The sequence below is a fragment of the Triticum urartu genome, chromosome 2 (genome assembly GCF_003073215.2).
Source record: "Triticum urartu cultivar G1812 chromosome 2, Tu2.1, whole genome shotgun sequence".
NCBI classification, from domain to species: domain Eukaryota; kingdom Viridiplantae; phylum Streptophyta; class Magnoliopsida; order Poales; family Poaceae; genus Triticum; species Triticum urartu.
The window spans coordinates 16,621,423-16,646,796 of NC_053023.1; the positions used below are offsets into that span (position 1 = coordinate 16,621,423).

Sequence of the window (25,374 nt, forward strand, 5' to 3'; positions counted from 1 at the left end):
GCTGATGGAATTTTGGAATCACTTGATGCTTGTGAACCATGCCTTATGGGCAAGATGACTAAGACTCCGTTCTCCGGAACAATGGAGCGAACAACTGACTTATTGGAAATAATACATGCCGATGTATGCGATCCGATGAGTGTTGAGGCTCGCGGCAGGTATCATTATTTTCTGACCTTCACAGATGATTTGAGCAGATATGGGTATATCTACTTGATCAAACATAAGTCTAAAACATTTCAAAAGTTCATATAATTTCAGAGTAAAGTGGAAAATCATCGTAACAAGAAATAAAAGTTTCCACGATCTGATCGTGGAGGAGAATATTTGAGTTACAAGTTTGGTATTCATTTGAAACAATGCGGAATAGTTTCGCAACTCACGCCACCTGGAACACCACAACGTAATGGTGTATTCGAACATCGTAACCGTACTTTATAAGATATGGTGCAATCTATGATGTCTCTTACTGATTTACCACTATCGTTTGGGGCTATGCATTAGAGACAGCTGCATTCACGTTAAATAGAGCACCATCTAAATCTGTTGAGACGACACAATATGAACTGTGGTTTGGCAAGAAACCAAAGTTGTCGCTTCTTAAAGTTTAGGGTTGCGATGCTTATGTGGAAAAGTTTCATCTTGGTAGGCTCAAACCCAAAATCAGAGAAATGTGTCTTCATAGGATACCCAAAGGAGACAGTTGAGTACACCTTCTATCACAGATCCGAAGGCAAGACATTCGTTGCTAAGAATGGATCCTTTCTAGAGAAGGAGTTTCTCTCAAAAGAAGTGAGTGGGAGGAAAGTAGAACTTGATGAGCTAACTGTACCTGCTCCCTTATTGGAAAGTAGTTCATCACAGAAATCTGTTCCTATGACTACTACACCGATTAGTGTGGAAGCTAATGATGATGATCATGTAACTTCAGATCAAGTTACTACCGAACCTCGTAGGTCAACCAGAGTGAGATCCGCACCAGAGTGGTACGGTAATCATGTTCTGGAGGTCATGTTACTTGACTATGACAAACCTACGAACTATGAGGAAGCGATGATGAGCCCAGATTCCGTAAAATGGCTTGAGGCCATGAAATCTGAGATGGAATCCATGTAGGAGAAAAAACTGTGGACTTTGGATGACTTGCCCGATGATCGGCAAGCCATAGAAAATAAATGGATCTTCAAGAGGAAGACGGACGCTGATAGTAGTGTTACTATCTACAAAGCTAGACTTGTCAAAAATGGTTTTGACAAAGTTCGAGGTGTTGACTACGATGAGATTTTCCCACTCATAGCGATGCTTAAGTCTGTCTGAATCATGTTAGCAAATTGCCACATTTTATGCAATCTGGCAAATGGATGTCAAAACTACATTCCTTAATGGATTTCTTAAAGAAGAGTTGTATATGATGCAACCAGAAGGTTTTATCGATCCTAAAGGTGCTAACAAAATGTGCAAGCTCCAGCGATCCATCTATGGACTGGTGCAAGCATCTCGGAGTTGGAATATAGCATCAAGATCTATAGAGATAGATCAAGACGCTTGATAAGATTTTTCAATGAGTACATAGCTTGACAAGATTTTGAAGTAGTTCAAGATGGAACAGTCAAAGAAAGAGTTCTTGCCTGTGTTACAAGGTGCAAAATTGAGTAAGACTCAAAGCCCGACCACGGCAGAAGATAGAAAGAGAATGAAAGTCATTCCCTATGCCTCATCCACAGGTTCTATAAAGTATGTCATGTTGCGTACCATATCTGTCCTATACCCTACACTAAGTTTGACAAGGGAGTACAATAGTGATCTAGGAGTAGATCACTGAACAACGGTCAAATGAGTAAGACTCAAAGCCCGACCACGGCAGAAGATAGAAAGAGAATGAAAGTCATTCCCTATGCCTCATCCACAGGTTCTATAAAGTATGTCATGTTGCGTACCATATCTGTCCTATACCCTACACTAAGTTTGACAAGGGAGTACAATAGTCATCTAGGAGTAGATCACTGCACAACGGTCAAAACTATCTTTAGTGGAATAAGGACATGTTTCTCGATTATGGAGGTGACAAAAGGTTCGTCGTAAAGGGTTACGTCGATGCAAGTTTTGACACCGATCGAGATGGCTCTAAGTCTCAATATGGATACATATTGAAAGTGGGAGCAATTAGCTAAAGTAGCTCCGTGCAGAGCATTGTAGACATAGAAATTTGCAAAATACATATGGATCTGAATGTGTTAGACCCATTGACTAAGCTTCTCTCACAAGCCAAACATGATCACACCTTAGTACTCTTTGGGTGTTAATCACATAGCGATGTGAACTAGATTATTGACCCTACTAAAACCCTTTGGATATTAGTCACATGGCGATGGGAACTATTGGTGATAAATCACATGGCGATGTGAAATAGATTATTGACTCAAGTGCAAGTGGGAGACTGAAGGAAATATTCCCTAGAGGCAATAATAAAGTTATTATTTAATTCCTTATTTCATGATAAATGTTTATTATTGATGCTAGAATTGTATTAACCAGAAACATAATACATGTGTGAATACATAGACAAAACAGAGTGTCACTAGTATGCCTCTACTTGACTAGCTCGTTGATCAAAGATGGTTAAGTTTCCTAGCCATAGACATGAGCTTTAATTTGATAAACGGGATCACATCATTAGGATAATGATGTGATTGACTTGACCCATTCCGTTAGCTTAGCACTTGATCGTTTTAGTTTACTGCTATTGCTTTCTTCATGACTTATATGTGATAAACGGGATCACATCATTAGGATATTCCCATTCTGTAACTATGAGATTATGCAACTACCGATTACTGAAGGAACACTTTATGTGCTATGAAACGTCACAACGTAATTGGGTGATTATAAAGGTGCTCTACAGGTGTCTCTGATGGTACTTATTGAGTTGGCATAGATAAAGTTTAGGATTTGTCACTCCGATTGTTGGAGAGGTATCTCTGGGCCCTCTCGGTAAAGCACATCACTATAAGCCTTGCAAGCAATGTGACTAATGAGTTAGTTGCGGGATGATGCATTACGGAACAAGTAAAGCTGCCGGTAACGAGATTGACCTAGGTATTGAGATACCGATGACCGAATCTCGGGCAAGTAACATACCGATGACAAAGGGAACAACGTATGTTGTTATGCGGTTTGACCGATAAAGATCTTCGTAGAATATGTAGGAGCCAATATGAGCATCCGGGTTCCGCTGTTGGTTATTGACCGGAGACGTGTCTCGGTCATGTCTACATAGTTCTCGAACCCGTAGGGTCCGCACGCTTAACGTTTGGTGACGATTTGTATTATGAGTTTATGTGTTTTGATGTACCTAAGGTAGTTCGGAGTCCCGGGTGAGATCGGGGACATGACGAGGAGTCTCGAAATGGTCGAGACGTAAAGATCGATATATTGGAAGGCTATATTCGGACATCGGAAAGGTTCCGAGTGATTCGGGTATTTTTCGGAGTACCGGAGAGTTACGGGAATTCGTCCGGGGAGTCAATGGGCCTTAATGGGCCTTAGTGGGAAGGAGAGGCAGCAGCCAGGAGGTGGCGCGCGCCCCTCCCAAGCCCAGTCCGAATTGGACAACGGGTTGGGGCGCGGCCCCCCTCTCCCTTCCTCATCTCCCCTCCCCCTCCTTTCCCCCTTTTCCTAGTTGGACTAGGAAAGGAGCAAACCTACTCCTACAAGGAGTAGGAATCCTACTCCTTTGGCGCGCCCCTCCTAGGGCCGGCCTCCTCCTCCCTTGAACCTTTATATACGGGGGCAGGGGGCACCCCAAGACACAAGTTGATCATTGATCTCTCTTAGCCGTGTGCGGTGCCCCCCTCCACCATAATCCACCTCGGTCATAGTGTAGCGGTGCTTAGGCGAAGCTCTGCGTCGGTATCTTCGTCAACACCATCACCACGCCATCGTGCTGACGGAAATCTCCCGTGAAGCTCTACTGGATCGTGAGTTCGCGAGACGTCACCGAGCTGAACGTGTGCTGAACGCGAAGGGGCCGTACATTCGGTACCGAGCATTGGTCGATCCTGAAGACGTACGACTACATCAACCGCGTTGTCATAACACTTCCGCTTACGGTCTACGAGGGTATGTAGACTACACTCTCCCCTCTCGTTGCTATGCATCACCATGATCTTGCGTGTACGTAGGATTTTTTTTGAAATTACTACGTTCCCCAACAAAACTCTCTCTCACCTCTCTCTCTCCTACCTCACGACGACTCTCTCTGCTCTGGTGAATCCCGATTTCTCCGACCTGTGCATCTGCCACCGTTGGCGCCCCGGGCACGACCGTGCTCTCTCTCCATCGCCCACTCTCTCCCTCTCACCCCCACTCCATTCACCCTCTAGCATCGGAGCATCAAGAACAAGTCCGACGACATGACGATTTTGTGCACACGGTGACTATCCTCCTCTCAAAGAAACGATAGGTCGCAGAGCTCCAACGATGCAACCAGACCTTCACCACCAAAAATTGACTGTATACGAAGGTAGATGACACAGTCGACTCCATCTTCTCCAACTCTGTCCGCCATTCGTCGGCACCCGGTTCATGGCCTCTCGTGATCCATAGATCCCAGAGACTGCACCTACAGCCCGCCGGAGATCCTCTCTTCCCTTCCGCTCTCCCCAAATGCTTGATTCCTTGCTATTGGTGCTGTCCCCGTGAGGTTCACCTCAGCCGCCGGGCAAGGCATTTCGTGCTTCCCTGGACAAGTTATGTTGCATGCGTGCTCTAGAGGCTCCCGCAAACAAGCTTCTGCGCATGTGTGCTCCTTCTCCGCCATTGCAGCTTGCTCCTGGCGCATCGCCGCCGTTCCTGACCTCACGCCGGAGTGTAAGCTCCAGTTGTGAGGCCGAACGACGACCCACACTTTTTGACTCATTAGGTTTAGTGCTAAAATATTAGGAGTGGACCCCACACTTAGGGCCTGTTCTGATCTCCTCCAGCTTCTAACTTCATCAACTTCTCAAATAATTTTGTCCCGAACGTTTGGGCTCCAAGAAGCTAACTTCTCGAAGCCGATCCAAATCCGCTCGAGCGGCCCAGCTCCACCGATCGAAGAATCAGAAGTTCGCCCAATTTACAGGAAGCTGCCACCGCCAAAGAAAATGGTTCGCTGCCCCCTGCTCGATGAAAAGAAACCATCGATCCCCAACCAATCGATTCCCCTCTCCCTCCCTCGTATCGTTGCACCGGGCCGAACAAGGCTGCCCCCAACCGGCCCAATCAGTGGCAAACGGACCAGAGCCCTCCAAGTTGGGCTGCAGTTTTCTGAGAAGCTTCCCAATGCAGCCGAACGGTCCTGCTATCGCAACGTGAAGTTAGAAGCGAGGAGAAGAAGCTGGATATGTGAAGTTTTGAGAAGCCAGAGGAGATCCGAACAGGCCCTTAATTAACACAATAAATTTATATTCTAAAATAAAAGTCACTAAGAAAAGAGTCTTTTTTATTTGGCCCCACGTGTAAGTGAATGAGAGAGATGGGTGAGAGAAAGAATTTTTTTTCCCTTTTTATTTTTTAGTGTGAGTCCCGCATGTAAGTGACATAAGGAGGAAAGGGCAAAATGTCCAGCAAACATTAAGATAGCGGTCAAAGCACTTTGACCTGACGGTAACGACACGGAAGAGCATTTCTATAAGTTCACCTAACGGTAGAGGGGTAAATTTGAGCATGCTTCGAAATTAGGGGAAATTTGAGTAGGTGATTCGAGTTAGGGAGAGAAATACATTTGTCCTAAATGAATTGGTACTGTTAATTGAATCACTGCATTTAACTACATATGCTACTACTAAATGAATTTGATCTCTTAACTAAATTTGATACTTTTAACTGAATTGCGGCAGTAGTAATTTGTTAGTGTCAACTGAATTTGATATTGTGAACTGGACGAAACAGTTTGACGATTTTTTGGAAGAAAAGAGAAATAATGGAGCAAAGAACCACCAGAGGGCCCCCTGATACCCACAAGACACCAGGGCACGCCAGCCCCCCCCCCCCCGGGAGGCCATCTTCATCATCCGGGCGGCCACCATGATGAGGAGGGAGTAGTCCACCCTCAGGGCTGAGGGTTTATACTAGTAGCTATGTGTTTGATCTCTCTCTCTCTCCTATTCTCAATTTGGCACGATCTTGATGGATCGCGACCTTTGTTAATATAGTTGGATCACATGGTGATTCCCCCTCTCTATCGTGTTGTGATGAATTGAGTTTTCCCTTTGAGATTTCGTTATTATCGGATTGAATACTTTTATGGATTTGAGAGCACTTGATGTATGTCTTGCTATGAATACCCATGGTGATAATGGGGGTATCGTATTGATTCACTTGATATATGATTTGGCACTCAACTCGCGGATTCCCGAGGAGACATTGGGGTAATCTATGCATAGGGTTTGATCCAAGTTTTCGTCCTTTTTTCTCCGGTAGAAATCTTGGGGCACTCTTTGAGGTTTTTTGTGTTGGATTGAGTATTATGAATCTGAAATTGTTTGATGCATATCGTATAATCAACTCATGGATACTCGCGGTGACATTGGAGTATCTAGGTAACATTAGAGTTGGTTGATGTGTATCATATGGTGTTATTTTAGTACGAACTCTTAGATAGATCGATCGGAAATGATAACTTGGTGTTATTTTAGTACGAACTCATGGATAGATCGATCGGAAAGGATAACTTTAAGGTGGTTTCATACCCTACAAACAATTTCGTCTTATGTTCTCCACTAGATAAGAACTTTGGAGCGATTCTTCATCTCACGTTGAGGGACGGTTATATGATCCAATTATATTAGCATTGTTGACAGATTGCACTAGCGAAAGTACGGACCCTAGGCCTCATTTTCAAGCATTCAAATACCGTTTGTGCTCACTTTTGTTATTTGCTACCTTGCTGATTTTTATTGTTCCTACTATTACAAAAATCAATATCTACTATCCATATTACCCTTGTGTCACCATCTCTTCGCCGAACTAGTGCACCTATACAATTTACCATTGTATTTGGTGTGTTGGGGACACAAGAGACTCTTTGTTATTTGGTTGCAGGGTTGTTTGAGAGATCTTCATCATAAGCCTCCCACAGATGATAAACCTTAGGTAATCCACTTGTGGGAAATTTGCTACTGTCCTACAAAACTCCGCGCTTGGAGGCCCTGTTGGGGAACGTAGTAATTTCAAAATTTTCCTACGCACATGCAAGATCATGGTGATGCATAGCAACGAGAGGGGAGAGTGTTGTCCACCTACCCTCGTAGACCGAAAGCGGAAGCGTTAGCACGACGCGGTTGATGTAGTCGTACGTCTTCACGATCCGACCGATCAAGTACCCAACGCACGGCACCTCCGAGTTCTGCACACGTTCAACTCGATGACGTCCCTCGAACTCCGATCTAGCCGAGCTTTGAGGGAGAGTTTCGTCAGCACGACGGCGTGGTGACGATGATGATGTTCTACCGACGCAGGGCTTCGCCTAAGCACCGCTACGATATGACCGAGGTGGATTATGGTGGAGAGGGGCACCGCACACAGTTAAGAGATCAAGAGATAAATTGTTGTGTCTCTGGGGTGCCCCCCTGCCCCCGTATATAAAGGAGTGGAGGAGGGGGAGGGCCGGCCCGCTCTATGGCGCGCCCTAGGGGAGTCCTACTCCCACCGGGAGTAGGATTCCCCCTTTCGTAGTAGAACTAGGAGCCCTTCCAAGTAGTAGGAGTAGGAGGGAAGGAAAGGGAAGGGAAAAGGAGAAGGAAGGAAGGGGACGCCCCCCTCCCTAGTCCAATTCGGACCAGCCCATGGGGAGGGGTGCGGCCACCCTTTGAGGCCTTTCTCTCCTTTCCCGTATGGCCCATTAAAGCCCAATACGAATTCCTGTAACTCCCCGGTACTCCTGAAAATACCCGAATCACTCGGAACCTTTCCGATGTCCAAATATAGTCGTCCAATATATCGATCTTTACATCTCGACCATTTCGAGACTCCTCGTCATGTCCCAAATCTCATCCGGGACTCCGAACTCCTTCGGTACATCAAAACACATAAACTCATAATATAATCGTCATCGAACTTTAAGCGTGCGGACCCTACGGGTTCGAGAACTATGTAGCCATGACCGAGACACGTCTCCGGTCAATAACCAATAGCGGAACCTGGATGCTCATATTGGCTCCTACATATTCTACGAAGATCTTTATCGGTCAAACCGCATAACAACATACGTTGTTCCCTTTGTCATCGGTACGTTACTTGCCCGAGATTCGATCGTCGGTATCTCAATACCTAGTTCAATCTCGTTACCGGCAAGTCTCTTTACTCGTTCCGTAACACATCATCCCGCAACTAACTCATTAGTTGCAATGCTTGCAAAGCTTATAGTGATGTGCATTACCGAGTGGGCCCAGAGATACCTCTCCGACAATCGGAGTGACAAATCCTAATCTCGAAATATGCCAACCCAACAAGTACCTTCGGAGACACCTATAGAGCACCTTTATAATCACCCAGTTACGTTGTGACGTTTGGTAGAACACAAAGTGTTTCTCCGGTAAACGGGAGTTGCATAATCTCATAGTCATAGGAACATGTATAAGTCATGAAGAAAGCAATAGCAACAAACTAAACGATCAAGTGCTATGCTAACGGGATGGGTCAAGTCAATCACATCATTCTCTAATGATGTGACCCCGTTAATCAAATGACAACTCATGTCTATGGCTAGGAAACTTAACCATCTTTCAACGAGCTAGTCAAGTAGAGGCATACTAGTAACATACTGTTTGTCTATGTATTCACACATGTATTATGTTTCCGGTTAATACAATTCTAGCATGAATAATAAACATTTACCATGATATAAGGAAATAAATAATAACTTTATTATTGCCTCTAGGGCATATTTCCTTCAGTCTCCCACTTGCACTAGAGTCAATAATCTAGTTCACATCGCCATGTGATTTAACATCAATAGATCACATCACCATGTGATTAACACCCATAGTTCACATCGTCATGTGACCAACACCCAAAGGGTTTACTAGAGTCAATAATCTAGTTCACATCGCTATGTGACTAATACCCAAAGAGTACTAAGGTGTGATCATGTTTTGCTTGTGAGGGAAGTTTAGTCAACGGGTCTACCATATTCAGATCCGTATGTATTTTGCAAATTTCTATGTCAACAATGCTCTGCACGGAGCTACTCTAGCTAATTGCTCCCACTTTCAATATGTATCCAGATTGAGACTTTGAGTCATCTGGATCAATGTCAAAACTTGCCTCGACGTAACCCGTTACGACGAACCTTTTGTCACCTCCATAATCGAGAAACATATCCTTATTCCACTAAGGATAATTTTGACCAATGTCCAGTGATCTATTCCTAGATGACTATTGTACTCCCTTGCCAAACACAGGGCAGGGTATACAATAGGTCTGGTATACAGCATGGCATACTTTATAGAACCTATGGCTGAGCATAGGGAATGACTTTCATTCTCTCTCTATCTTCTGCCGTGGTCGGGTTTTGAGTCTTACTCGGTTTCACACCTTGTAACACAGGCAAGAACTCTTTCTTTGACTGTTCCATTTTGAACTACTTTAAAATATTGTCAAGGTATGTACTCATTGAAAAACTTATCAAGCGTCTTGATCTATCTCTATAGATCTTGATGCTCAATATGTAAGCAGCTTCACTGAGGTCTTTCTTTGAAAAACTCCTTTCAAACATTCCTTTATGCTTTGAGGAATAATTCTACATTATCTCCGATCAACAATATGTCATTCACATATACTTATCAGAAATGTTGTAGTGCTCCCACTCACTTTCTTGTAAATACAGGCTTCGCCGCAAGTCTGTATAAAACTATATGCTTTGATCAACTTATCAAAGCGTATATTCCAACTCCGAGATGCTTGCACCAGTCCATATATGGATCACTAGAGCTTGCATATTTTGTTAGTACCTTTAGGATTGACAAAACCTTCTGGTTGCATCATATACAACTATTCTTTAATAAATCTATTAAAGAATGCAGTTTTGTTTATCCATTTGCCAGATTTCATAAAATGCGGCAATTGCAAACATGATTCAGACTGACTTAAGCATAGATACGAGTGAGAAACTCTCATCGTAGTCAACACCTTGAACTTGTCGAAAACCTTTTTGCGACAATTCTAGCTTTGTAGATAGTAACACTACTATCAGCGTCCGTCTTCCTCTTGAAGATCCATTTAATCTCAATGGCTCGCCGATTAATGGGCAAGTCAATCAAAGTCCATACTTTGTTCTCATACATGGATCTCATCTCAGATTTCATGGCCTCAAGCCATTTCGCGGAATCTGGGCTCATCATCGCTTCCTCATAGTTCGTAGGCTCGTCATGGTCAATTAACATGACCCCCAGAACAGGATTACGGTACCACTCTGGTGCGGATCTGACTCTGGTTTACCTACGAGGTTCGGTAGTAACTTGATCTGAAGTTACATGATCATCATCATTAGCTTCCTCACTAATTGGTGTAGTAGTCACAAGAACAGATTTCTGTGATGAACTACTTTCCAATAAGGGAGCAGGTACAGTTACCTCATCAAGTTCTACTTTCCTCCGACTCACTTCTTTTGAGAGAAACTCCTTCTCTAGAAAGGATCCATTCTCAGCAATGAATATCTTGCCTTCGGATCTGTGATAGAAGGTGTACCCAACATTTTCTTTTGGGTATCCTATGAAGACGCACTTCTCCGATTTGGGTTTGAGCTTATCAGGTTGAAACTTTTTCACATAAGCATTGCAACCTCAAACTTTAAGAAACGACAGCTTAGGTTTCTTGCCAAACCATAGTTCATACGGTGTCGTCTCAACGGATTTAGATGGTGCCCTATTTAACGTGAATGTAATTGTCTCTAATGCATAACCTCAAAACTATAGTGGTTAATCGGTAAGAAAAATCATAGATTGCACTATATCCAATAATAGTACGGTTGTGACGTTCGGACACACCATTATGTTGTGGTGTTCCAGGTGGCACGATTTTGTGAAACTATTCCACATTGTTTTAATTGAAGACCAAACTCGTAACTCAAATATTTGTCTCTGCGATCAGATCGTAGAAACTTTATTTTCTTGTCATGATGATTTTCCACTTCACTCTGAAGTTTTTTTGAACTTTTCAAATGTTTCAGACTTATGTTTCATCAAGTAGATATACCCATATCTGCTCAAATCATCTGTGAAGGTCAGAAAATAACGATACCCGCCACGAGCCTCAACATTCATTGGACTGCATACATCATTATGTATTATTTCCAATAAGTCAGTTTCTTGCTCCATTGTTCCGGAGAACGGAGTCTTAGTCATCTTGCCCATGAGGCACGGTTCGCAAGCATCAACTGATTCATAATCAAGTGATTCCAAAAGCCCATCAGCATGGATTTTCTTCATGCGCTTTACACCAATATGACCTAAACGAGACTGCCAAAAATAAGTTGCACTATCATTATTAACTTTGCATCTTTTGGCTTCAATATTATGAGAATGTGTATCACCACGATCGAGATCCAACAAACCATTTTCATTTGGTGTATGACCATAGAAGGTTTCATTCATGTAAATAGAACAACAATTTATTCTCTTACTTAAATGAATAACCATATTGCAATAAACATGATCAAATCATATTCATGCTCAACGCAAACACCAAATAACACTTATTTAGGTTCAACACTAATCCCGAAAGTATAGGGAGTGTGCGATGATGATCATATCAATCTTGGAACCACTTCCAACACACATCGTCACTTCACCCTTAACTAGTCTCTGTTCATTCTGCAACTCCCGTTTCGAGTTACTACTCTTAGCAACTGAACCAGTATCAAATACCGAGGGGTTGCTACGAACACTAGTAAAATACACATCAATAATCTGTATATCAAATATACCTTTGTTCACTTTGCCATCCTTCTTATCCACCAAATACTTGGGGCAGTTCCGCTTCCAGTGACCAGTCCCTTTGCAGTAGAAGCACTTAGTCTCAGGCTTAGGACCAGACTTGGGCTTCTTCACTTGAGCAGCAACTTGCTTGCCGTTCTTCTTGAAGTTTCCTTTCTTTCCCTTTGCCCTTTTCTTGAAACTAGTGGTCTTGTTAATCATCAACACTTGATGCTCTTTCTTGATTTCTACCTTCATCGATTTCATCATCATGAAAAGCTCGGGAATCGTTTTGATCATCCCTTGCATAGTATAGTTCATCACGAAGTTCTACTAACTTGGTGATGGTGACTAGAGAATTCTGTCAATCACTATTTTATCTGAAAGATTAACTCCCACTTGATTCAAGCGATTGTAGTACCCAGACAATCTGAACACATGCTCACTGCTTGAGCTATTCTCCTCCATCTTTTAGCTATAAAACTTGTTGGAGACTTCATATCTCTCAACTCGGGTATTTGCTTGAAATATCAACTTCAACTCCTAGAACATCCATATGATCCATGACGTTCAAAACGTCTTTGAAGTCCCGATTCTAAGCTGTTAAGCATGGTGCACTAAACTATCAAGTAGTCATCATATTGAGCTAGCCAAACGTTCATGACATCTGCATCTGCTCCTACAATAGGTCTGTCACCTAGCGGTGCATTAAGGACATAATTCTTCTATGCAGCAATGAGGATAAACCTCAGATCACGGATCCAATCCGCATCATTGCTACTAACATCTTTCAACTGAGTTTTCTTCTAGGAACATATCAAAAATAAAACAGGGGAGCTAAACGCGAGCTATTGATCTACAACATAGATATGCTTATACTACCAGGACTAAGTTCATGATAAATTTAAGTTGAATTAATCATATTACTTAAGAACTCCCACTTAGAAAGACATCCCTCTAATCTTCTAAGTGATCACGTGATCCAAATCAACTAAACCATAACCGACGTGAAATGGAGTAGTTTTCAATGGTGAACATCACTATGTTGATCATATCTACTATATGATTCATGCTCGACCTTTCGGTCTCAGTGTTCCGAGGCCATGTCTGCATATGCTAGGCTCGTCAAGTTTAACCTGAGTATTCTGCGTGTGCAAAACTGGCTTGCACCCGTTGTATATGGACGTAGAGCTTATCACACCCAATCATCACGTGGTGTCTGGGCACGACGAACTTTGGCAACGGTGCATACTCAGGGAGAACACTTTTATCTTGAAATTTAGTGAGAGATCATCTTATAATGCTACTGTCAATTAAAGCAAGATAAGATGCATAAAAGATAAACATCACATGCAATCAAAATATGTGACATGATATGGCCATCATCATCTTGTGCCTTTGATCTCCATCTCCAAAACATCGTCGTGATTTCCATTGTCACGGGCATGACACCATGATCTCCATCATCTCGATCTATATCAATGTGTCGTCACATGGTCATCACGCCAACTATTTCTCTTGCAACTATTGCTATCGCATAGCGATAATTGTAAAGCAATTATTTGGCGCTTGCATCTTATGCAATAAAGAGACAACCATAAGGCTTCTGCCAGTTGCCGATAACTTCAACAAAACATGATCATCTTATACAACAACTTATATCTCATCACGTCTTGACCATATCACAACACAACATGCCCTGCAAAAACAAGTTAGACGTCCTCTACTTTGTTGTTGCAAGTTTTACGTGGCTGCTATGGGCTTAGCAAGAACCGTTCTTACCTACGCATCAAAACCACAATGATAGTTTGTAAAGTTGGTGCCGTTTTAACCTTCTCAAGGACCGGGCGTAGCCACACTCGGTTCAACTAAAGTTGGAGAAACTGACACCCACTAGTCACCTGTGTGCATATCACAGTGGTAAAACTAGTCTCGCGTAAGCGTACGCGTAATGTCGGTCCGGGCCGCTTCATCCATCAATACCGTCAAACCAAAGTGTGACATGCTGGTAAGCAGTATGACTTATATCGCCCACAACTCACTTGTGTTCTACTCGTGCATATTACATCCACGCATAAAACCAGGCTCTGATACCACTGTTGGGGAACGTAGTAATTTCAAAATTTTCCTACGCACACGCAAGATCATGGTGATGCATAGAAACGAGAAGGGAGAGTGTTGTCCACGTACCCTCGTAGACCGAAAGCGGAAGCGTTAGCACAACGCGGTTGATGTAGTCATACGTCTTCACGATCCGATCGATCAAGTATCAAACGCATGGCACCTCCGAGTTCTGCACACGTTCAACTCGATGACGTCCCTCGAACTCCGATCTAGCCGAGCTTTGAGGGAGAGTTTCGTTAGCACGACGGCGTGGTGACGATGATGATGTTCTAGCGACGCAGGGCTTCGCCTAAGCACCGCTACGATATGACCGAGGTGGATTATGGTGGAGAGGGGCACCGCACACGGCTAAGAGATCAAGAGATCAATTGTTGTGTCTCTGGGGTGCCCCCCGCCCCCGTATATAAAGGAGTGGAGGAGGGGGAGGGCCGACCCTCTCTATGGCGCGCCCTAGGGGAGTCATACTCCCACCGGGAGTAGGATTCCCCCTTTCCTAGTAGAACTAGGAGCCCTTCCAAGTAGTAGGAGTAGGAGGGAAGGAAAGGGAAGGGAAAAGGAGAAGGAAGGAAGGGGGGCCCCCCTCCTTCCTAGTCCAATTTGGACCAGCCCATGGGGAGGGGTGCGGCCACCCTTTGAGGCCTTTCTCTCCTTTCCCGTATGGCCCATTAAGGCCCAATACGAATTCCCGTAACGCCCCGGTACTCCCGAAAATACCTGAATCACTCGGAACCTTTCGGATGTCCGTATATAGTCATCCAATATATCGATCTTTACGTCTTGACCATTTCGAGACTCCTCGTCATGTCCCCGATCTCATCCGGGACTCCGAACTCCTTCGGTACATCAAAACACATAAACTCATAATATAACCGTCATCGAACTTTAAGCGTGCGGACCCTACGAGTTCGAGAACTATGTAGACATGACCGAGACACGTCTCCGGTCAATAACCAATAGCGGAACCTGGATGCTCATATTGGCTCCTACATATTCTACGAAGATCTTTATTGGTCAAACTGCATAACAACATGCGTTGTTCCCTTTGTCATCGGTATGTTACTTGCCCGAGATTCGATCGTCGGTATCTCAATACCTAGTTCAATCTCGTTACCGGCAAGTCTCTTTAATCGTTCCGTAACACATCATCCCGCAACTAACTCATTAGTTGCAATGCTTGCAAGGCTTATAGTGATGTGCATTACCAAGTGGGTCCAGAGATACCTCTCCGACAATCGGAGTGACAAATCCTAATCTCGAAATATGCCAACCCAACAAGTACCTTCGGAGACACCTGTAGAGCACCTTTATAATCACCCAGTTACGTTGTGACGTTTGGTAGCACACAAAGTGTTCCTCCGGTAAACGGGAGTTGCATAATCTCATAGTCATAGGAACATGTATAAGTCATGAAGAAAGCAATAGCAACAAACTAAACGATCAAGTTCTATGCTAACGGAATGGGTCAAGTCAATCACATCATTCTCTAATGATGTGACCCCGTTAATCAAATGACAACTCATGTCTATGGCTAGGAAACTTAACCATCTTTGATTCAACGAGCTAGTCAAGTAGAGGCATACTAGTGACATACTGTTTGTCTATGTATTCACACGTGTATTATGTTTCCGGTTAATACAATTCTAGCATGAATAATAAACATTTACCGTGATATGAGGAAATAAATAATAACTTTATTATTGCCTCTAGGGCATATTTCCTTCAGGCCCAACATGAGTCTACAAGAAAAAGTTGTGTAGTAGACATCATGAACTAAATTGCTATTGTGAGTTGAATCATAGTTTGAACTGAATTTGGTAGTTTAAACTCAATTACAATTACTTCTGTCAACTGAATTTGCAGGGAGGTATTGACTGTGGAGTGATTCAGTGGGTTCATGGTCCCTGGCTTGTCATACTTCAGAGCTGTCTGACAAAACTGTGGGAGATGTTTCATGACCAGAATTGTGGCAGGGTGATGGATAGACATTCTTATGACTAAACAAATAGCCAAACTGGAGAAGCAGAATGAATTCCTGGCCAAGCAATTCAGTGACATGGTTGATGAAATTGGCCAGCTTTTTGATTGGCAAGATGGAAAGGTGCAGCATATGGAACATCAGAATGCAACACATCATGCTGAAGATGTCAAGACAAAGCTTACAGTGTTAGAGGAGCAGTGCAAGATGGAGCTAAAGATGGAGAAGATGAGGTTGACTTAAGAGCAGAGGTGCATCCTGACTTCTCAGGCAGATATCATCAGGAACACTTGGAAGGCCATGAAGGAGGTCAAGGAGGACATGGATGTTCTTCAAGAGGAGACGAAGAACCTTGAGAGTGTGATTGCCGATGCCTAAAGGTGGGCATGGTAGCAAGGAGGAGCTTCAGAAGATCAAGTCCATCCTGGATGAGTGAGGCGGCTGCATGGAGACTAAGTATATATTAGGCCAATATATATAATAGGCCATGGAACACCAAGAAGCTGAAGATGTTGGTGGTATATTTTCTAGATCTACTGATCTTAGTTTGTAATGCCTAATGCAAACAATGTGGTCAGCTGTTAGGCTAGCAAGTTATGAGAGGATTTTATGCATACTTTTTAAAGTATATTCTAGTGCCAAATCCCTCATATCTAGACCAGCAGGTTAAAAAGAGGTTTTGGGAGAGACACACACGTTTTGGGAGAGAGAGAGAGAGGGAGAGATGGCACCAATAATTTTTTTTATAACCTTAGGAACTGTTGAAACTTTTCCCACCATATGAGTTCATACACTATTTCTTCCTATTCTGATCTTGCAGTCACATGAAAAAAATGACAATATTTGGATCAACAAAATTGTATTGTCATTACATGTATTTAATGGGTTTACAATACGTATGTACATTCTGGGCAAGAAGAATGTGAATGTCTATCGAAAAGAAGAGAATGTACACTAGCGATAGATAGAATTTGAAAGGTGCATTTTTTCACATATCACAAGTTGCAATGTTTGTTTATTGAAATATTGCACACGTACTACATCTCATACATGTGACAGTTCTTTTGCAAAACTATAATACTTGCTCTCATGATAAATATCACGTGGAGAGTGCTACACGTATTGATCATTGTCATTGTATCTTTCTATTTTGTTTGACTTATCTCACAGCCAGAACATATTTCATACTTTTTGTTGTCGGGCATATTGTACGACAAAACAAGGGAAGCCATGCTGCATAACACTATTTTGAACATGTAGTGATTATCTCTGACACTTCATTTCATGGTCCACCCCAATGATTCCAAAATCTCCATCTTTGTTGTTCTCTTATTATCATCGGACTACACAACAAAAGAGAGCGTGATACACACTGGCCCCATCATTTGATTATACTTCTCTCATAAAGAGAGCCCTACATGCATTAAATGTAATGGGATTTATAGATCTGCAAATTAAATCCGTTTTTCATGATTCAAAAGAAACAATAATAGAATTACCACCTAAAACTACTAAACATATCCATCATCAGCAGATGAGGCTTGTGTGTACCTCCAGTGCCCCATTAGTGGCCAAGCCACGAGGCATGTCAGAGTGATAGGGTGGCCACAAGAAGACGGATAGGATAGCACGGTAGGATCAAGAATCTTCTGTTGCTGGCTGGAGACGTTTGTCATGCATGCATGAGGGGTGCTCATTTTTTACTTTTTACGCTCTATAGCTAGAATATTGCTTGGTTGTCAAGTGTCATGTATCACGCTTTGTAAATCCAAACAAGATGGTGATTATGCAGGGATGTGGTTTGACAACAATGTTTGTGAATCACAGTTCAAAAAGTCAGCATTATGGGGCTTTGAAAACTCCTTGATGTTATAGTTTCTGTGGTATTGGTGCTTGTTCAATTTTGTTCCAATATGGTAGCTTAAACATTGGGATTTCTTATCATGCTCCCGTTAAGCACATCCTTCATGTTGAACATAAACGAAAGCAACATGTAACTCATGTTCAATTAGCACTGCTTATACAACTTCTTCAAAGGTTATGGGCATTGAATACTTCAGCGGTTGATCACAAGCCCCAGCACCGCTGCCACCCTCCCCCCCCCCCCCCCCCCCCCCCCCCCCCCCCCCCCCCCCCCCCCCCCCCGATTTCCCCTTGCCGCCATCGGGCAAAGCTCGTGCGGTGGTCACTAGCGGCAGGACTATCTCACACGGACAAAGTGTCACAACCGGCCCCTGGGTGACAAGGCACGCTCAGCGTGGTGTCCAGCCTCAGATCTCCTTGCGGTGGGTGGTCATCAAGGCTCAGTGGTAAGGCTCAGTGCTCAGTGGACTAGTGGAGGCATGATGGGGTGGAACCCAATTTGGGCATGTGCGGGATGTGGTTGGATGAACAAGGTGGTGATTGAAAGTCCTTGTGGTGCTCGGCTCAGGATTTTATGGATATGCAGTGTATTATGCTCTAGCAGTGAGACTCTATCGTGCTGGTTGTGGAGCCCGATGGCTGTGAGGCTCTGCTAACAAGTGTGAATACTACTAGATGTTCATATGCAATTAGCCCATACTAGAAAAACAAAACTAAATGGCTGGAGGATACATTCTTTATCTTCTTTCCAATTTGGACATTAACTTAGTATGCTTACTCTTATGGCCTTTAATTAGTCAGCTAATTACCTTTTCACTTCTTATCAAGTGTCCTTGCCACCATGCCTTGCTAATACACGTAATGGATTATATATACACACGTTTTTCTACACAAATTCTGTTATACATTGTACTTGGATATGTGGACATGGACCGTACAGTAAGGAATTTTTTTGTAGGACATACATATTTTGAGTGGATTAACCTATCTCTCTTTTGTGCACAAAGTGATTCACACCATGACTCTTGTGCAGGACAAAGTAGATTCGCAATAACATTCTATTCCAATTCGAAGATAAATGGATGAAAAACAGAGGTTAGAGATAAGTTTTCCACTATTTTAAAGGTGCATCTGCGTACAAAATACCATTTTAATTTTTCGTTTAACCTTACCTCAGTATGAACAAAGCTGTCGTGGCTGGTATTACAGGTAACTCATGTTAAAGAAAACGTAAAACAGTTGGAACTTGAAGCTGTAATTAATTGGCATCTCATGCCTCATATATGTGGAGCTTAAAGAAAACATTTTTTTACTAATTATGGGTACTTATGATGTACTATCTTCAAAGAAATCATCAAATGAACGGTCCATATAAAGATCTACGAATTTCAAATATGTATAGATGTAACTCATACTTTCAATGAGACCATGTATCGTTATTTCCTTCAAGTTGTTCAATTCCATTCTCTTGAGTTTTCTTAATAAAAGGATGGTTTTCATCAGGCCAGCAAATGATTTTAAACGAGATGGTTGATTTACTACACTCTTTAGTCCGAAGAGCATCTCTAGCAGATCCTGTAAAACGCGCTACCGCAAATTTCATCTAAGGGATCCTGTAAAATGAATTCGCGGCACCACGGAAGGCACGGCAGAACAGATCCAATATATGATACTGGACAATTTAAACTTAAACTTCGCGGCACCATAGTTCACCGGAGTTCATCACACATTCGAACACGCAAACTTAAAAAATCGTAGATAAACCTAAATCTAAACTAGTCTAGGGCTTGACATTGAGGTTGTACTCGGTCGAGGAGCAGTCAAAAGTGTAGGCGAGCTAGTACCTCTCCTTGGCCGCCTTGAGCAATGCGGCGGCGCTTTCTTATCTTGCCTCGAACGCCACCTTCGCCTCGTTGAACTCAATTTCTGCCTCGTGGAGTGAGCGTCGCGCCTTCAACTCAATTGACCGCTACTGGTGGAGTGAGCGCCGCGCTGCCTTATCGTAAACAAAATAAACAAGTAACTCAACTCAGTTAGCACAACTTCTACAACACTTCCAATGGTTTGGGCATTGAATACTGCACCCCATTTCTCACGCGCCTAGCACCATCGCCACCCTACCCCCACTACCCCTCGCCGCCACCAGACAAAGCCCGCGCGGTGATCGCCATCGGCAGGAATGTCTCGCACAAACACATTGCCATGCCTGGCCTCTAGACGTCTTGGCACGCTCGGCATGGTGGCCGGCCTTGGATCTCTCTATGGTGAGGCAGCCGCGTAGGCTCGATGGTCAGGGTTTCGTGCTTGGCACCCGATGCTCGGTGGACCAGTTGTACGCGTGAAGTGGTGGGCCGAATTTGGAGCTACGCCGGTTGTGGTAGGGCGACCAAGGAAGTGAAGGGAAATCATAGCGGTGGCGGATCCAGTCTTCTATTGCTCTGTGGTGTATTATGCTGCCACGGTGAGACTTTGTGGTGGCAGCGGAGCCCGACAGCTGTGAGGCTTCACTGGTTGCGGGCGCTTATCTCCACCTTTGTGTGGGTTGCCAGGGTGGACATCGTGCGTGGATCTGGGCTCGGTAATGCAGTGGAAAATAGTTCATCTAGCTGGATGGAGCAAGTTGGGGGTTGTGCAGGTGCACGGGGCTGCCTAGAGGTGCTCTCTGTGGAGTCACACGATGGGTCTTTACTGAATGGAGTCACGTGATGGGTCTTTGCTAACAATTTTTTTCAGTATCATGTATTTTAGGAATCCAAGATATGATCCCATGGGTAAGACTTTCAATGTCTAACTTTCCTAGAAGGCATCAAATGGCTCTTTCATGTCATCCTTGATATCTTCCCAGGATCTTAATAAGCAAATCAAATTATTAATAGTATAATAGATAATGTCCGAACGTACTAAAATACGTGGATGGTTTTTTTTTTGTTTTTGTTAGTTATTTTATGAAACTAGAAATAATGAAAGTAGGTTTCTTGCACTTAGGTGCCTTGGCTGGTATCGAGTTCAACGCCAAACTTTTCGCAAAGAACACAAACAATCAATATAGTTGATATATGGCTCATTTTCTCTCTCGAAAAATGGTTGCTACTATCTTCATTACAAGGTCCATTGCATATGTTTCCTCAGCCTTGGTATTTTTTGTTCCGTTGTATATAGATATTGTCAATCATATGACTACACAACAAGAGGGGTGTGATTCACTAGGGGGCGTGATTCACTATCTAGTCATTACATGATCCATTCCATATCTTTCCTCAGCCTTTGTATTTGTTGTTCCCTTGAATATATATCCTCAGTCATGACTACACAACAAGAGGGGACGTGACTCACTAGTCGTTCCAAGGAATCGAGCCACCATTAAATGCAACCATCGTTATGATATTTTTCAGAAGTTGCCGCCATAAATATTCATAATCCTGAACATTGTGCAAAGTAGAGCTAGGAAACAAGAGAATCTTTGAAGCGATGCACAACTCACCACCCACCTCACAATACAGCCTCTAATATGGATAAGTTGGTGCGCTAGTACACCAGAGAAGATAGATCGAGAACCAATATATAGAAGCTGCAGTGACGTCAGTTTAAACAAGACATCATATCATTAATAATATTATAGTAGCCAAATAAACTTGTTGTCATGCGCCAGCATACAACTTATTTTTACAATGACACAAATGACGAAACAGACAAATACACATACATATTCATTTTCCAGCAATACATGTGGCAGTCATCGTAAACGTGACTGGCAGCATATATATATGAGCTGTGACCGGGAAACCAATTCTCAACATACGTACGCTCCAAGCAAGAAGCGCATGCCAAGAACGTACATATAAGAGTTTTATTTAGTATAAAACATTATTAGTCACGATGACAAATTTACTCAAATGTTGACTGTGGACTTGTGGACGCAGACCTCATAGCATGGCTGAAGTTGCTGCAATCGGGAGTCTCCTTACTGAGGGGCTGCGGCGCTGTGGTGCTTAGCATTGCAGTTGCAGTCGTTTTTCAGCACGCATTCGACAAAGCACTTCTGGATTTCGCCACCATCGCGGCCTTCTAAGATGCACTTTCCTGCACAAGCACAGTTCTTGGAGCAGATGCAGTCAGTGACAAGACCAACTTTTTCGGTCTTGTCGATGCAAGTTTCTGCAGGCGCTGGTTCTGCATTAGCTGCAGCGATGAACAGGACGGCCAGCATCATGCCGACGGCAACCATCTTCATCTGAGCACCAGAAGCCATTGATGCTAGCTAGCTTTGGAAAGGAGACTATATTGGTGTGTGTACTGGCTTGTGAAGCTGTGGGCTGTTGATGCATGTTTTGCTCCAGGCCCTTGGTATTTATAGAGAGCCAATGAATGCATGCATGCCCCGCCTTTTCTCTACTCTAGTTAGCCTCCCGTTACACAAAAGGAGGGGAAAATGCGAGTGCCTTCGTTCATTCCCGGCCACACACATGCACGTACCGATGTGGATGTGCATGAGCTTGAGCCATGAGTAGGTGTTCACATGCAATTAGTGGATACTTTTTTTATCTTCCCAATTTGGACATTACCTTACTCTGCCTATTCTTATGGTATTTAATTAATCAACTAATTAGATGTTCACTTCTTATCCAGTGTCCAGGCGACCACGTCCTGCTAATACACTTAATGGATTATATATACACACGTTTTTCCACACCGTTGTGTTATAGTCCCTCCTGTCCTTTTTAATTTGCATATAAATTTTGTGTGAAGTTAAAGTATCTCTATTTGGACCAAACTTATAGAAAAAATTACCAACATTGACAATATCAAATCAATATTGTTATACTCATTATAAAATATAGTTTCACGGTGTATATATTTGATATTGTAGATGTTAATATTTTTTAACATAAATTGGGTCAAATTTTGTAGAGTTTGACTTGACAGAAATCTAATACGCGGAGTACATTATACTTTGACTTGTCAACATGAACTGTACAGTAAGATGTTTTGTGCAGAAACAGAAATATTTTGAATGGATTAACATATCTCTCTTTTATGCCCAAAGTTAGCCAGACGATGACTCTTGTGCACGATAAACTAGATTCATAGTAACCTTTTTGTTGTTGTTTGAATAATAAAAGAATGGAAAACTGAAGGTCGGAGATAAGTTATCCACTATTTTTACTAGACCTTAGCTGTGAATCAACAGAATTGTTGTGTCTGGTATTATGTGTAAATCATGTAAACAAGAACGTAAAACAATTGGAGTTTTGAAGCTGTAATTAATTGGCATCCTCATGCTTTATATATGTGGAGCTGACACCGCGGTTTCCACCCCCACGTCGCCCTTCTTGGGCGACTCGGGGGAAACCCTAGCCGCTGCCCAGCAGCCAGCCCCCACCGCCTCTCCAGCATCGCCTCAGCTGGAGGGTTGGCCGGTGAAGCCGCGCCGGACCCCAGGATGGTAGTGACAGGGCCGACCCAAGTATGGTTATTTCCTTCAAATGGTTAAATTTCATTCCCTTGAATTTTCTTAATCCAAGGACAGTTTTCATCAGGCAAGCAAATGATTTTAAACAAGATTGATGATTTACTACACTTTTTTGTCCTTTGGGCAGGGTGCTAAAAGAGACTAAATAGTACGTGATTCACGCTTCTTGGTGTCCTCTTGCACCAGCAATGCATGCCGTCGTGTACTTATATGCCCATGCATGAAATATAGAACGCATGAGATAGCTTGACATGATGTGACAAATAGATGGACCATGTACGAAAAGAAATATGGAAATCATATATTGGACTCCTATCCACGTATATATGCTTGCGCTATTACAGACCACACTTTGCTTATCCGGAAGATGTAAAAGAGAAAATCTGTCGGAAAACCTTGCAGTCCATGGTTAGCCATTTAGCCACTGACCGAGTCTGCAAGCCTTGTTTCACTACCCTGGAGACCGTGTGCGTCCTGATATTTATAGGCCTTGCACCTGAGATTTAATATATTATTGCCTTGAAATAACTGGATAGTCCTAGTAAATAATCAAAATGAACTTTAACCAGCTAGTGAATGATGTTTCAGCTTCTCATTGTGGACACTATATTTTTCAGTTCATTCTTGCGGTTTTAGTCACATAGTTAGTTGTTGAGTTCTCATCTAATGTCACCACTACTAGATGAGAACTTTGAGCTATGCCGAGAACTAAAACACGGGAACTCGGCAAACACGTTGTATGCCGAGAGCCAAAATTGACACAACATGGAGCATGGCAAAGACAGGTTGTTACCGAGAGACAAGCAAAAGGAACTCAGAAAACAGAACAATCTCGGCAACGGCGTCATATGCCGGAAGCCAAACAGTAAGCTCACGGCAATGGGGTGCCATGTGGCACAGTAAGCTCATGGCAATGTGGTGCCATGTGGCAAGTCCGTCAATTGTTGACGATGCAGTGATGGTGGGTAAACTTTGCCAAAAGCCCGCACTTTTTTACTCGGCGAAGCGTCGTTTCATTGCATAATTCAAGCACTATTAGATGAACATTACATGCTTTTTTGTTTCGCTAGCTAAAGCAGTAGATCTCGATATGACTATTCACATTCATTTAGGGTTTTCAGTCGAGTCTTGCCAATGAGGACTGTTTATTCGCAACCCGCATATGAACTTTTAAGCGGAGGGCTGCTCGTCCGGCTTTGGAGGTTTAATTAATTTGAGGATGTGATAGGTCATTTGCAGTAATATGTGCCACCGATGGCCTATTGCCGAATCATGAACCTCCCGCACGGCGCGAAAATGCAGTAGACTTGAGGTAGTCACCTTCGGCCTCATTCTTCCTGCAATGACGAATGCCGAATGAGGAAAAGTGGTATCTGCAATGCATGTTGCACCCCTGGTTTTTTTCGGACCGCCTGCAATATTTGAGACATTTATTGCATTCCTAGGATTTCAATGAGGGAAATTGCAAATCTGCACGACAGCCACATGAACTGATGTCTAGAAGCGGTTTGGAAAATCCAATATGGGTTCTTTGCGACATGCGTAGGTCTTGTTCAGTTGAAGGAGGGGCAGGCCCCCCCACCAGGGAGGTTGAATTTAGCTTGGTGCCATGCCGGGTGCAGCCGTTTAAATCCAAGGAAGGAAACCACCAACGTAGCTAATGTGGCAGGCTGACCTCAAGGAATAGAACAAGAGCTAAAGAAGACGTGGAGGTCAAGATAGCCACTGAGGATTCAAATTCTGATGCTCACATTCATACTGTATGTGTCTCCCATACAGTATTTCGATCAGAAAACAAGGAAGATAGCATGGCTGGATCTAGGTGGGTCTGCTGCTTGGTAGACCTGCATGTTAGAGAGACAGAGAGAGGGAGAGAGAGAGAGGGAGAGAGAGAGAGAGAGAGACATGATAAACCTTAACAATGCTTGAAACTTTTAAGCCATATGATTGTGTACACTATTTCTCGCTGTTCTGGTCTTGTAGTTACA

The 25,374-nt window shown here is 43.2% G+C and overlaps 1 protein-coding gene across 1 annotated transcript; it reads right to left on the minus strand.

Annotated features, from left to right (window-relative positions):
• Positions 1-21,517: 21,517 nt before the first annotated feature.
• On the minus strand, positions 21,518-22,233 carry LOC125540694. Its single transcript, XM_048704280.1, has one exon. The coding sequence runs from the start codon at positions 22,163-22,165 to the stop codon at positions 21,878-21,880; it is 288 nt and encodes a 95-aa protein (XP_048560237.1). The 5' UTR covers positions 22,166-22,233; the 3' UTR covers positions 21,518-21,877.
• Between the last annotated feature and the right edge of the window lie 3,141 nt (positions 22,234-25,374).

Coding starts and splice junctions, on each gene's coding strand:
- LOC125540694 (XM_048704280.1), bottom strand. CDS start 22,165: ATGGCTTCTGGTGCTCAGATGAAGATGGTTGCCGTCGGCATGATGCTG.